Source organism: Scophthalmus maximus, chromosome 16, assembly GCF_022379125.1.
Source record: "Scophthalmus maximus strain ysfricsl-2021 chromosome 16, ASM2237912v1, whole genome shotgun sequence".
Lineage (NCBI taxonomy): Eukaryota > Metazoa > Chordata > Actinopteri > Pleuronectiformes > Scophthalmidae > Scophthalmus > Scophthalmus maximus.
In genome coordinates this window covers 13,787,348-13,802,043 of record NC_061530.1, presented here as the reverse complement: position 1 = coordinate 13,802,043, position 14,696 = coordinate 13,787,348, and the positions used below count along the sequence as shown (strand labels likewise).

Below are 14,696 nucleotides of genomic sequence, written 5' to 3'. Positions count from 1 at the left end.
GCTCAGAATCAACATGTTGACCACTGACCCTCCAAGCAAACAAAGTCAAACTGTCCTGCCTTTGAGTCAGACAACCCTACTCGTGATTGGTTTATAATCCCGCCTGCCACTGATAAAGTACATTTTAAAGAGTATGACTATTGTTAGACCTAGTCTGACACTGTGGGCCTCCCCTCAGCAACCCCCTCACTCCATATGAGTTTATTTGCTGAGTTTGGCTCAAATTTCTGGATTCCTATGTGATCGTGATTGAGTTATTTGATCCCAACTGAGCAAAGATACCCCAATGTTTTGTCTGACACCAAATACAAAAAAAGGGTCAATCTAACTCGGGGAAAGTTCGAAAATAACACGGTATCTCTGCATGACTAAAGGTAAAAGTTAAAGAAGGTTAAAAAGAATATAGCTGTTAAACGGAATAGCCAGAGTTAATATCTGTCAGACCACTCCACTGAAAAAAAATGTCTAAACATTTTTGACTGCACAAATATATATGCAGCCAATGGAAAAGTGAGGATTCACAAACAGAATCAAGACATTGAAAAAAATGATAAATTATAATTATTTATTATTCATTAGATCAATATACAAAAGTTAGTGCATAAAATAAAATGTATACAAAAAAAAATACATAATCAAGACCTGATACAGACGAGCGTCATCGTTCGCTCGACCAATCAGGCGCAGGCTGTGATCCAAACACGGAAGTAGCTCAAACGACTGCTGCGAAGGCAAAAAGTTTGGGCTCTTCGTTAGACGTAGAAGATGTAGCCTGACGCGTAATATCACACGTCAACGGTTAAAACAACGGAACAAGTTGTTGACACGATTCTCTTGATGGCTGCCTCTTGGTTTCGTGTCGCCGTGCCGCTGTGTTTTGCGGTCTTATCGGTCGCTGCCGCCATCGTTGCACAGACGCACGGTAAGACGATGGAGCTGAATGCGGGAAATGTCGCACAAGAGTTGTTGGAGGCGCAGCAGCGGCAGCGTCTGCTTGTCCCACCTTGACTGTTGATTTAAAAAAAAACCCCAACCCCAGACGGATGTAAATATAGACCAACAGCGCCCCCGCGTGACCCTGTCCCCGCGTGTTCTCGTCTTCCTTCTCCGCAGCGATGCCCGTGCGCCTGCTGCCCGCCGCCTTCGGGGCCTGCTCCCTGGCCGGGGCGATCCTCGTGTGGAGGGACGTCCGCTCCAAGATGAGGGGGGACACGCGGACGCTGGGCGGCCTGCTCGGCCAGTACGCGGCGGTGAAGGCCGTGGGCTGGCTCGGCCGGCGGCAGAGGGCGAGGCTCGAGGCGGACACCCGCGACGTGAAGCGGGTGCAGGAGGAGACGCTGCTGAGGCGCCTGCGCCGCGACGCCGACACGAGCTACGGGAGACGGCTCGACTTCTGCTCCATGAAAGGCAAGAAGGAGAAGAACGTGGTTGTGTGTCATTCAGTGGAGTTAGTGTGTTGCCACCGGGACATATTGTCAAACCAGCTCCCACACACACACACGCGCACACACACGTTTGTCCTTGAACTGAGCTGTGATGTAATGTTACATGTGGTTTACATAAAGTCAGAGTCTATAGGCTGCAGGACCACAAGCATCGTTTTACTGAGGGTTTGGTCCCCGAGAAATGTTTTTCATAGCTTTACTTGAAAAAATTCATTTCATAATCAATCAATCAATCAATCAATCAATCAATCAGTGATTGTGTTCTTCATTTGAAGTCTCTTAAAAAAGTGAAGAATTCATGTCCACAATTCCTGGCCAAAAGTTGATTGTCAGTAAATAAGACATTTTATTTACTTTGATGAATAATATTTAGTTTGATTTGGTTGTTAGTTGACTTAAAAAGATGATCAGACTGTCAAATTGGTTGATCTTTCTTCTGTTGATTGTTTATTTGACCTTCAAATTTGTTGCCTTATTTTCTTTCAATTATGTCTCCAGGAATGTCCCTTTACTTTTTTTTAAATTATGTGGTTTTACATTTTAAAAATGTTCCAAAAGTTTATCTTCAGTTTTGACCAAAAACAAGCTGGTGGGACTCAAATCCCAAACATTTCTAATTTACTTTAATTTAAAATAAAGAAATGTTTTGCATTCAAAATGTGCATAACAATATAATTGTGACTGCAATCAGACTCATGAGGAATTTAAAGATTGACGGTGATGCTGTTGGTGAATCAAACAAGCTCTTTAAAGTCATGAAAGTACATTTTTGTCCTTGTAAAGAGTATGTGTGATAGTATAATTACAGCTCAAATGTGCACTAACTAGAATTTTTTTAAAGCTTTAAGCCACAACTCGTAGTCTTCATTGGCGAAAAGGAGCATTTCAAAATGATGAAATCAAAATTAATTCTCAACAGACTTCACTGAACTTGATTGCTCACAGTTACACTCGTTGTTTCAGACAGCGTCAGCTTTCGGGCCCGTCACCCCATCACCACGTACGAGCACTACAGAGAGCTCATCCAACGCATCGCTGCAGGAGAGGAGAAGCTGATCATTGCCGAGAAGCCCCTGATCCTGGCCATGACCTCCGGGACATCAGGATCCAGCGCCATGCTACTCAGCACCAAAGACACCAACACCGAGTTCTTCCTGCAGGTGAAGCCGCCGCTCTGTGCCTATGATGGGCTCTTCCGGCTGCAGCCTGTGTTCTGCTGTTCGGCATGTAAAACTAGGATAATAATAATAATAATATTCATTTGTGCGTCAGGGAGTGACAGTGTGTTTGGATGCCATGCGCCAGGCATTCCCTGCAACTGACAGCCTGCAGCGCACAACCAAGTTCTTCTACACACCTACCTTTCGCCAGTCAGAGGCCGGCATTCGCATTGGACCAAACTCCTCCACGCCCGCCTCCTCACGCCACATGCTGAACCTCTATACAACCCCAGCACCCGCCTTTGAGGTACATTCAATATATTTATTTTGTCATGATGTCACTTGATGATTCCTCAGCATTTTCTCTTGATGTGAATGCATATGTCTATTCATTTCCCACTAAACTGCACTGTCCGCTGTCCCGGCAGGTTCTCAATGAAAAGGATACCCTCTACCTGCACCTCCTGTTTGCTCTGAAGGATCGGAGTGTGGGAATGCTGGAGTCCAACTTTGCATCCACAGTTTTCTATGCTTTCAGTGCCCTTCAGGTACGGCATAGTTCACTAAGGTTGCACGTCATGTCATAAACACTCACAAACACTCTCCTTGATTAGATTTATAAATGCAGCAAAATATTGAAAATGTTACATAACATTCCTCCAAATTTAAAAAATCAGTTGTGCCGATTGATTTCCTTAATTCAAGTGAATTTATGAGACAAATACAATGAAATCGTGTCAGGCTGTTTTGAGTGCTTTGTTAACTTGTTTGATGAACGAAGGATTAAGAAAGTAACATCGCCCCGATTTCCTCTCCGTCCTGCAGGAACGTTGGCAGGAGCTCGTGGGGGACATTGAGCAAGGGAAGGTGAGCAGCGCTCTGAATCTGGAGCCCAGTGTGAGGGTCAGCCTCGAAGCTCTGATGAAGCCAGACCCAGAGAGAGCCGCTCAGCTGCGGGCCCACTTCCAGGACGGCTTCAAGGGGATCGCCAAGCGGCTGTGGCCTCACCTCCACCTGGTGCTGGCGGTGGACTCGGGCTCGAACCAGATCTACGGGGAAATGCTGAGGGAGAATTACTGCCAGGGTGTGCCTTTCTACTCACCCTTTTATGCTGCTACTGAAGGTAAGAACCGGTACACGACCCAGGACACCGCTGTGGGAACAGCTGCTGTAAATGACAAAGTGAAAGTCAGTTCTCACGGTACAATGCCAGAAAATGTATGCCGGACATAACGGGCGGAGGGTGTGTGTCCTACTGTACTGCTAAAGCCACACAAGGTCCTTTAGTTTATTGTCTAATAAGCATATTGAGCATTAAGTATGTATTAGAAAAAATGACAGGAAGTAAATGTCAAGAACGCTTGGCCCACAGTGGGACTCTTCAGTTCAGTGTAAATAGCATTCATAGAGCTAAACGTATATAAAAGGATGTAAGGAAACAACACGGATGACATTAAACGAAAAATTCAGTAATTTCCAGTTGCTTTTGTTTCACCTTTTGGTGGTTACAGATTTACAAAGGCACATAAGGCTTGTTTTCTTTTCTGCATTATTGGCGAATAATAAAGAATTAAAAGCTTCTGATAAGTTGTGATGGACATTTTTGTAAAGTTTGACAGTTTATAATTAACATGAGTAATCGTTTCATTAAAAATAAAATGTCAACTTAATTCGTTCTGGCCTCAAAAGAAGAGGGTGATTGATAATTGCACCAATCTTAACATTTTTAAGATATTTTTTACAAATTGAATGTGTGTGCCCCTGCAGGTCTGATAGGGGTGAACCTGTGGCCCCAAGAGCCTAACAGACGCTATCTGCTGTGTCCTCGCTCCATGTTCTGCGAGTTCCTGCCAGAGAGCAGCCTGGAGGAGGAGACCCCTCACACTCTGCTGATGGAGGAGGTGGAGGAGGGACAGAACTACGAGCTTGTCATCACCAACGCTTCAGGACTCTTCAGGTATGAAAAATGTAATTTTTATATTGTTTTGGAAACATGGTGTAAGACATCAGGGCCATATTGAAGATAAATTTTGGGGAGATTTCCAGAAATATGTCGTATTTAAGAAGAACATCCTAATATTACTAAGAATAAAATAAGTAATTAGGAAAAAGTCATAATATTTCAAGAAAAAGAAAAAACTATTTAACATTTCCTCCTCCACAAAAGAGGCAATTTTGTCCAAATGTGTGTGGTTCTTTCTTTAGAGTACAATCTTTTAAAGTCCAGATACTTATGATAATGTGGTGCTGATGTATGTGTACGATTTAGTATTTCATAATTTGTGAAGCTTATACCAAATTCTAACTAAAGATGCTCAACATTCCTCATTTAAACACATCAACGACAAACTGATCCTCTGATATTCCCTGTATAAAAAATACATGTAGCCTAAATTTACATTTAATCCTGGACTTTTTCATTATGACCTTATTCTAGAAATCTCAGATTCTTATTTCCCTTTAAGTCACCCTAATACTTCGTCATAATAGTAAAACATCTGTTGATCAGATTGAACTCGGAAAACGTTTTGTTTGTGGCCTCTATGGTCAGAGGGTTGTTAGGTCTCATTCGCCCTTCAGTCAAATTTTAGGCTACAAAAAGTTGTGCGAGTGAAATTATGTCCCATAATTACTTTGTGTCATTGTTATTGTGGTTTCACTTGACTGCACTGCTTGATGGAGTCAATATCAAGATTCGTGCTCTGGCCTCATTAGACAAGAGTCTGATATGCAATTAGCATTTTAACTACTGAACGTGTGGTGTGTTGCACAGTAGCAAAAGTGATTTTGGTGTTTGCTGTTTCACAGATACCGCGTCGGAGACATTGTGAAAGTGGTTGGATTCCATAATCAGTGTCCCATTGTTGAGTTTCAGTACAGGTACAGTATGGAACGGTACAGTTGTCTTGTTCTCTGCCTGTACATTTAAAAAAAAGCTAAATATTTTACCCCTGCGTCTGTCTCCTCTCAGACGGGGCCAGATGTTGAACGTTCGGGGCGAGAAGGTGTCCGAGGCGTTGTTCCTTCACGCTCTGAAGAAAGCTGTCGCCCAGTGGCCGGGAGCTCAACTGATCGACTACTGCTGCGCTGAGAGTGGCATCCTGGGTAAGATGTCTCAGTGATACCACCCAAATCATGACATTAATCTGACCTCTGTGTGTGTGAACTCTTCCAAGTGGTTTGCACCGAAATTAACTTACTTTACTTCACTGCGGTGTGGTAGGAGATTCAGCCGGCTGCTCAGATCCTCACTACAAGGTGTTTGTAGAGCTGAAAGGTGTGAGAAACCTTACAGAGGAGCAGCGTTACAAGGTAAAGACATTCATAGATAAAAGTGCAAAAATGCACAGTGTGCTCGCGCGTAATCATGAAATCACTCGTAATTGTCTGAATGCCTACTTCTCTCCGTCCTGGCAGCTGGACATCTGCCTGCAGCAGGACTCGGCCGTCTACAAGTCTTTCCGTACCAAGGGCAGCATTGGGCCAATGAGGGTGCAGCTGGTGGCGGACGGTGCGTTCAAGGAGCTCCGTAAGCAGATGATGGCTTTCTCAAACACCTCACCCAACACCTTCAAAATGCATCGGGTTCTGCGCAGGAAAGAATTTGCCGATTTCTTACTGGGAAAAACGGTTTCCTGAAACCTTCTCTTGTGGGGGAGTGAGATGAAGCTTGTGACTCTCACTGTGGTGAGCGCCGACTGACTGAACGACGGAGTTGGTCAATTGTGCCTTTGGCAACTGTCAAAAGACAAAAACACATCATTAATTTTTGACTTTTAAAAATGTTTATCTGACTGATCCCCCCCGTCCCCTCACCCCCTCAACCATATTAATAATTGTATTAAAGCACATTTTAAAAACGGTTACTGTTGTTTTGTTTATGATATGTTTTAATGACATGACAGTCATATTTAAACCCTAAATATTCATTCTGATTTATGCTGCATAAATTCATTCATTCATTCTCTGATTTTGTTGCCTTACCTTCGGGTGATCAGGTACAGTACTCGCATGTTTTTTTGGAGCAGCTGGCAAAAAAGTAAAAGAACATTAGTAAACTCTCCACTCAACCCGTTGAAGCTTATAAAATATTTAACATGGCTATATATTTCACCCTTTTAGTAGACGCCATATGGTGATATTGACTGTTTTGGCATCATCATATTCACATATGTATTCACGTGGTGTCACCTGTGAGGATTAAATCAACATCTGGCAAGATTTAAATCTATAATGAAACCCCTTGTTTGCCTTAAATCAGGAGTTTTGCCTTAATTTATCCTAAATTAGTTTACCTCGAAACTTTTGTTATATATCTTCAAGGAAAACTTGTGAAATATCTTATTTCACCTCAAGTGAAGCAACTGTATGAAATCAAGACTCACTAGCTTTCCACGATTTGTTCCCTTTTCCCCCTTAATATGCTCATGTAGCAAGTGAACGCAGTTTGCTTGTATAATTTATTTTACAAACATTATTTTCATTTCTTGGTGCTGAACATGAGGTTTTTACACCAATGTATTAGTACATTACATTTATCGATCAATCAGCACAGAAGTTCTGGTGCGTCTTGTTGTTGACTGTCAGACTGGTGCTGATGCTGGTGTGGGTTTTATTTTTCACTCTCCGACCAGCAGTTGTGCTTGTTCTTTCAGGACTGTGTCATCGGCCACTAGAGGGGGCTGATCTTACGTGTCAGACATGCTCGGTAACTCACTTCTTGCTGTCTCCCTTCAGGCGACCAGATTCACTATTTGTCTCGTGAGCTCCAGTCTACGATCGGGATTCTTGATCATATCCCTTTAGAAGCCTGGAGCTGAAGCCACGTCACTGTAAGTCAACCAGACATAAAACCACTCAGTTTGGAACAACAGCTCGCTCAAGCGCAAAGGCAGAATTTTGAACATTTTTTACAGTGATATTTAACTACTGAATATTTACTAACTTCAGCATTATTGTATCTTATGAGATGTTATCCTTTACCACACTTCTATTGAATCTTTATCATGTTGTCAAAGATGAAAAAAATTGTGCAGCTAAACACTGAACGAGCCCCTTTCTGAACATCTGTTACTCCCACGTGTTCGCTGCGTGCCACGCTTCTCTACGTCCACAAAGTGGGCTAATATTTTTAGAAACGTCCCACTTCAGCAGAGATTTGACACTGCTCTCGCCTTGTTTTGCCTCCATGGTGAGATCAGATTGAAGCAGCAGTGAAGTGATGACAGATAAATGTACCCCAGACCAAGTAGTCCTTAGATGTTGATGGTGACGTTAAAGAAAAAACCGAGGCCGAGGTCTCGTTTTCCTCTCTGGAGGTTTTAAACAGTTTAACCTGTGGTTACCTGAGGAAGTGAAAGTCTCTTCCCTTCCTCACGGTCTCCGGCCCTGTAGCGCATACAGGCGGACTTTCAATATTTCACCTCCCTGCTCGTGTGCCCTTGTGTAAAACACTAGTGGCAATAATGTTAAACACTTCTGTGTATATTTCTGCCAAAGCTTTAAAGAAAAAAAAACAGACCTCTGAGCTTTAAAGAACTGCAACAATAATGATACCGAAATGTTTTTGCCATTATAACAGGTGAACATTATAAATATGTGGTGTCAGATAAAAGATAAAAGCAAAACATTTAAACCACAAAATTAGGAACTAAATAAAAAATATATTCCTTATTTTTCTCAGTGATAGAACATTTTTTTCAACAAAAATATGTCCTGTGAATTAATTTGTTCCAACTCAGTGTGGTAGACTTTATCAAAAATGGTGCTGTTCAACCAATGTGAGTAACTGCTATGATAATGAAAACAATAGTAAATTGGTTTTCATGTAGGGCCTTTCAAGGAACCCAAGGCCGTTTTACAAAGTTTGTAAAAATGAAATGAAAACAATCCAAGGACAGAAAATAATAAGAAGTGGGTTTTAAACTGAATGGGGTTGAAGAAACACAGAATACAGAAAACACCAGTCATTTCAGCCGTGATTTGACAAGTTGTTTTTTGTTAATCAATTCATTCATGCTTGTCCCTGTCTTGCTGTCTGTCATCCTCACGTGCCTTGAAGATTTGCATGCACACACACACACACACACACACACACACACCCACACACACACACACACACACACACACACACACACACACACACACACACACACACACACACACAAATACACTCGCACACTCATCGCTTGTGTGCACATCTGCTCAGTCACAATTTAAATTCAATGTAAACAGATGAGATTTGAGAATGACAGGCCTGATTTCTAAATGGGGAAGGTGGATGCGTTTGATTGAGGGAAGGGATGTCGCATGTGGAGTGAATGACACCGGCTATAAAGCTTATCTATCTCAGTTCAAATCAGGATTAGGGCTGTGGACTTTCATTCAAGTTTAAAATGGTAAGTTAGAGGCTGTTTTTTTTCTCAAAATATTCAATTCATTTTGTGTTTCGTTCCATATTTGAGCGGACCCATTTCAAATTGAGCGATATCCCTCCCCTCGACATTTAGACAAGCTCGGAAATGTGGGAAATGTAGTTGGGTGTAATATTTCACCTGGCTGCCTGTGCGTCACTCCGTCGTATGAGCCTGTGGCGTAGATAGTGGCCATGTTTAATGGATTAGCCTCTTTATTAGTGACCAGCAGAGATGGATGAACTACAAGCAGAAAGGACAATGAGGCCATTAAAAATAAATAGCAGTGAAAAGCTGCCAGGGCTTGAACAGGATCTGTGGGAGGGAACAATACGCTTTTAGCAGTCCGCGAGACAGTCGTCTACTTTCACTGGTTACCTTCTCTCCTCCTCTTTTCCTCCAAATGTAGCTTACCTGTGCTGCCGGCTGGACAGATTAATTACTCTATGCATTTTAATCTCCATTTCTCCTCTGAATTATCTGACTGACAGGATGTTATTGATGAGTGTCGTCCTGCCCCTCCCGCGTCATTTGTATTTTAATTTTTGTTCAATTTTATCCACTTAGATTTTATATTAAAAGTGCCATTTCAGATAGAGTGCCTGTACAGACGAGCGCCATTATCTTTGACCTGGTTATTATTATCTGAGATTATCTTATTGTCTCTGTTTTTTGTCACCTACATTTTTTGAACTTGAGTCCTGATTTGTACAGTTTGATTTGAAGGTATGGTCTAGGAAATGTATTCTGAACATTGTTATCCTAGTATTTCACTGAAGTCTAAAATATTCCAGTTTCAAATCCTTCCTGGTTTCTTCATATACGCTCCAAAGTAATGTGTCACAAAAAAGACTGAAGAGGTTTAAAAAAATAAAAACGTTGAAATGATATATGGCTGTTGTGGGATCTGTCCTGGGTTTTTCTTATGGCTGCTGGCTGAACGTATACAACCTCGACATCCTCAAGCGCCACATAAATCACAGTGACAATTCAGCTCCACAAAAACACACAGACCTTTACTCCAGCTGAAAACCGCTTGTAGTCACATTTACAATGAACTGAATAAACAGAATTGTCTACTGACCATTTTTTAATTTTTTTCTCCTGCCAAAAGCTGTATACTGTACATCTTAATAATAACAAATGGTGTTGTTGCATTGCATCTAAACCTGTGCTGGACTCCTGTCATTTAACATATGGACATCTGGTTCAAAGGAAAGGGCAAAGAAATCATCATCTAATCATCAGGTTTCTTAATGTAGTTTGCAATGTTTCATATTTAATGACGGTTAAATTAATCACCATAATGGCAGGCTCATCTTTCCCTGACTCCTGTACAATCTAGTGATATCACTGTTGACAGCTCCCATTAAAAAAAAAGGTTTTAAGATAAACAGTTGATTCTGTTAAGCGTCATCGCTGTCGAAAGGTATTTCCCTTATCTGCCAAGCCGTGCCGTTTGCTATGGGTCAAAGTAAGATAAGTTGTGACGTTTCTTTGGTGTGTTCAGCATCAAGTCCCCCTTGAATAACATCTCCAGGCTTATCCTTTTAATCCGCTCTTAGCGGCTTTTACCCCAGAGCCTTAATTCTCCCATGAGGATACTGTAGATGGTGGGAGGGCAACAGTGACCAGCTCTATGCAGAGGAGAGTTTTAAAAGTTGGAAACGGCGATATTCGAGGAACGGGATTGGAGGGCTGCAGTCCTTATAGATCACGCAGCTCCTTCAGTAGGAGAAAGAGTAGATTTATAAGAAAAAATGCATGTTTCCCCCCCATGCTTTCGCTATTTCCCCTGAGTCACACGCTCCAACCGAATACAATAGGCTGCATTCACCGACATGCAGGTAATCCATCTTTCCCTGATTTGCAGACATGCACACAAAAGCCATGTGCTGATAGTAGCTCTATGGGGTGTAATGGTGCTGTCACCAGCTCCGAAAGCATCCTCCCTCCCTCCGTCCCTGCTCCCTCCAACTCTCCCTTCTCTCTCACTCGTTCCCTCTCTCTCGCTCCCTCTCTCCCCCCACCACAGATGAAAACAGGTCCCCACAGAGGATGCCAGCATCTCATTGGCTGGGAGTGGATGGAAGCAGGAGCGAGGCACAGAGAGAGAGAGAAAGCTTAAGAAGCTACAACAACTCAGCCACAGCATCCTTATAGAGCACTGAGCTGAGGGATGAAAGAGGTGTAGACACACTCCCTGCTCTCTTTCTTAATTTTTTCTTTTTATTTATTGTTATTTTTGTCTCGCAGATTCCTGGTCCCTGTTGTTTTGTAGATGGAAAAACGGAGAGGACCTGGAGGTTAACTTCCTCCACTTTGCTGCTGGAGTGAGTTCTCCAGCTGAAAGGTGCAAGACGAGCAACAGCTGGGCGGACTGATGGGAAGCTCTTTGCATCTCAGCATCACCTGGACCAGTCCCGCCTCGCTAGCTGAGCCGCTGGTGGCGGTTGCTACTCTTAACTTTCTGCTTATCCAAGCGGTCCACACCTGAACCTCTTCATTGGCGGCGTGAGCTACTTCAGTCGTCCCCAGGGTGCACTGTTTTCTTTTTTTGGGAGAGGCATCGCTTGGAAGAAGGGTGGCTGCTTTTTCTGTAAATGTGTGTCCCCGTGAGCGGCACCGGACTTTCACCTTCAGAGTCTCCTGCCCCTGCCGACGGACCCTGGAAGCCCCCTGCTCTGATCCTGGGATGGTGTGACCTCGAGCCAGCTGTTGGCCGTCCCACATCTGGGTCAAGATGCCGGTGATGAAGGGCCTCCTGGCCCCCCAGAACACCTTCCTGGACACCATCGCGACACGCTTCGATGGCACCCGTAAGTACAGTGGAAACACAAAAGGTAGTTTAGAAGGGAGTGACAACAAATTCACTAAAGATCTTTTGTCTGTCGAAGCTGGTTGCAACGTGCTTGGTGTTTTGAGAGAAATTAGAAATGAATCTCAGCATATTTCCCCTGATACATCTGTCTACAGGTCCGTCTGAGGCTCAGTATGAGAACCAGAAACACTGACTGACTAAAGCAACACCTGCCGCTGGTCCCACTGGGATGGAGAGAAACGTTTTTTTTGCACTTTTCACAGGATAAAACACGAGCATAAAGTTGACCTTCCAAAATCAGGTTGTCTTCAATCATCTGTTTCCCACAGTTAGCTCCAAACTGCCCACTGCAGCCGTTAGACAGCGCTGCCATTTCTGCTCGGCGTGTGCCTCTTGTTTTTTTACCTCGTGCCACCTCAGGGGAAGTTGTGGCTCGTTGTAAACAAACACCGTGGGGACGTCTGTGTTTGTGCGCTTGCCGATCGCGCCTGTCCTCCCCTCAGCCAGCCGCAGCGGCCTGAACGAAGGGAGCTGCTATTCTCCGCAGACGCTCTCCGAGCTGGGTCTCGGCTCAACCCCGTGAAATAAACACGGTGAAATGGAGCGACGTTCGCTGTGTAATTGATGAGTGGGGTACGCAAATTATAGCTTTGACTTGCGAGTCAGGCATCCTAATGAGGGTGTTACAGGATCCCCCAGGAGCACGAAAGACGTGTTGCTCATCATCAGGAATTGTTCTCATATCGGAACGGCGACTGTGGTTTTAAAACACAAATGAGCAGGTTTGTAGGGTGAACACATAAACACGTTGCATCTAGAGAATGATGTGGTTCAGCACAGAGTTCAGCTGGAGGACCAGAGGTCGTGTCCTCATGTTGCATCTGCCCTGCCGAAGAGTCCCTGAGCTAAACACAGACTCCCTGCCAACTCCAGAGAGCTGCTCCCGAGCTGAACCTCCTCTCTGACCTCACACATTCCCTTTCAGGCTCAGTGTCGTTTTGCGAAGTATAACACAATTCCCCATGGAGAATAATAGCAATATGTATTTACCGGTGCCCCTAAAAAAGGAAAGCCTTACTCATCAGCCATTTTCTCTTCTGCTCCTATGTTTATTCATCGTTGATAGTTGTGTCACACGTGTAATGTTATAAGACTGTTCCTTCTCACATGTCGTGGTATTTCAGCCCCGCAGCACGAGACAGGACAGCTGAGCCCACATTCACCGCTTTGGGGCGAATTAACCCAGCCATATATCATTTCACATTTTCAAATTTTCATGGCGGCGTCTTGCTGCACGGTGGTGTAGTGGTTAGCACCTTCGCCTCACAGCAAGAAGGTTCTGGGTTCGAATCCCGGTTCAACCAGGGCCTTTCTGTGTGGAGTTTGCATGTTCTCCCCGTGTATGCGTGGGTTCTCTCCGGGTTCTCCGGCTTCTTCCCACACACCAAAGACATGCAGAGTGGGGTTAGGTTCATTGGAGACTCTAAATTGACCGTAGTTGTGAATGTGAGAGTGAATGATTGTCCGTGTATGTATGTGGCCCTGCGATAGGCTGGCGACCTGTACAGGGTGTACCCCGCCTCTCGCCCAATGTTAGCTGGGATTGGCTCCAGCGACCCCCCGCGACCCTTAAATGGATAAAGCGGTAGACGATGAATGAATGAATGAATGAATGGCGGCGTCTTCCTATGTCCTCCATTTCACTGTGGCAGGGTTTTTTTTTCCTTCTGCCTGCTTGTGAAGAAGTAACATCACAAATGGCCATTTAGAGCGAGAGATAGATGGCAGGATACATGTCATTGCGTCATGTGTCGTCGCTACATGCCAGTTTTGGCCACTTCAAGCCATCCTCAAAGCCGCCACAAGGCTGTGGCCCCCTACAGGAGTGGCAGCGTGCCCACTGCTCAAAATAGCTTCCTTCCTGTTTCCGGGGCAACAGGGTCCTGCCACTTGACATGGATGATGCTCGAACACTTTTGGCCTTTGAGGAGAAAGATGGTCCGCTAAAGAGAAAACACTCGAACTTGCTTTGCAATCAGGGACGTTTAGGAGGCAGCTGGACTGTTGTCTCAAAACATGTGGCATTGTGGGTCGTGCAGCTGCGGTTTGAGGCTCACCTCAAACTGTCTTCAACCTGCCGCAGCTAAGGTTAGCTGAAGGCTAAACCTGGCTCTATATATAGTTTATATTCCTAAATCTTTGATGAGGTACAGTATTTGTTGAAGACCTCCGTCTCTCTTCACTGTGCAGACTGACGGCTGAGTTTGACACTGGGAAGCTGTTTTCCCATTCATCCGCTGAAGAGTGAAAAATCTCTCTGCGCTCTTATTCCTCTATGCAACTCATTGTGTGTATTATTATGTCTTAGAATGAAATTTCTTCCAAGTGATGAATTTCTTTTCCAAGTGTTATCCACTAGATATTTACTGTCCCTTGCAGCTGATGGTTTAACTGTCACATTCAGTCTACTGTGAAAATAGATTTTCATCCCAGGAGTTTCCACGTTTTAAAAGCAAAACCTCTCCCCCCAAAAAATCCTTATTTAATAATCACAGTTTTCTTAAACACTCAATACTGAATTAAGATTCAAGCCACTAGTTAAATATGAATATGCAGGCATCATATTGCTTTTTTTGTACCAAAGAATGTACATATACTGCACTTACATAAAAAGACAAGATTTATTTAGCCTTAAAACTGTTTAAAATGTCACATATTTGTAGTATTTGCGTCAAATGGAATATACATGAAGACTGTGAAATCATCAAAACAAGAGAAAGAACCAATGCTGACTGAACAGCCACTCGGGCAAAGTCTATTTACAATATATATAGCAGCTAATTATTCATCCATCCAT

At 43.7% G+C, this 14,696-nt stretch overlaps 2 protein-coding genes across 3 annotated transcripts in view; both read left to right on the top strand.

Moving 5' to 3' along the window:
• The first annotated feature begins 690 nt into the window (after positions 1–690).
• On the top strand, positions 691–6,467 carry ghdc (GH3 domain containing). The gene is made up of 11 exons (XM_035611933.2): positions 691–922; positions 1,114–1,407; positions 2,409–2,605; positions 2,718–2,912; positions 3,034–3,153; positions 3,431–3,728; positions 4,373–4,562; positions 5,414–5,485; positions 5,577–5,710; positions 5,829–5,917; positions 6,023–6,467. Exons 1-11 carry the CDS (start codon positions 838–840, stop codon positions 6,242–6,244), a joined length of 1,896 nt encoding a protein of 631 aa, XP_035467826.1. The 5' UTR covers positions 691–837; the 3' UTR covers positions 6,245–6,467.
• A 141-nt stretch (positions 6,468–6,608) lies between these two features.
• The window catches only part of kcnh4b (potassium voltage-gated channel, subfamily H (eag-related), member 4b), a 43,849-nt gene continuing 35,761 nt past the window's right edge, over positions 6,609–14,696 (top strand). The window contains exons 1-3 of one of the 2 annotated variants that reach the window (XM_035611931.2): positions 6,609–7,437; positions 11,054–11,206; positions 11,275–11,837. In XM_035611931.2, coding sequence (XP_035467824.2) covers positions 11,762–11,837 — 76 coding nt within the window. In that variant the 5' untranslated portion in view covers positions 6,609–7,437; positions 11,054–11,206; positions 11,275–11,761. Of the gene's footprint in view, positions 7,438–11,053; positions 11,838–14,696 lie in introns of both variants that reach the window. The other variant, XM_035611932.2, reaches the window with a different exon arrangement.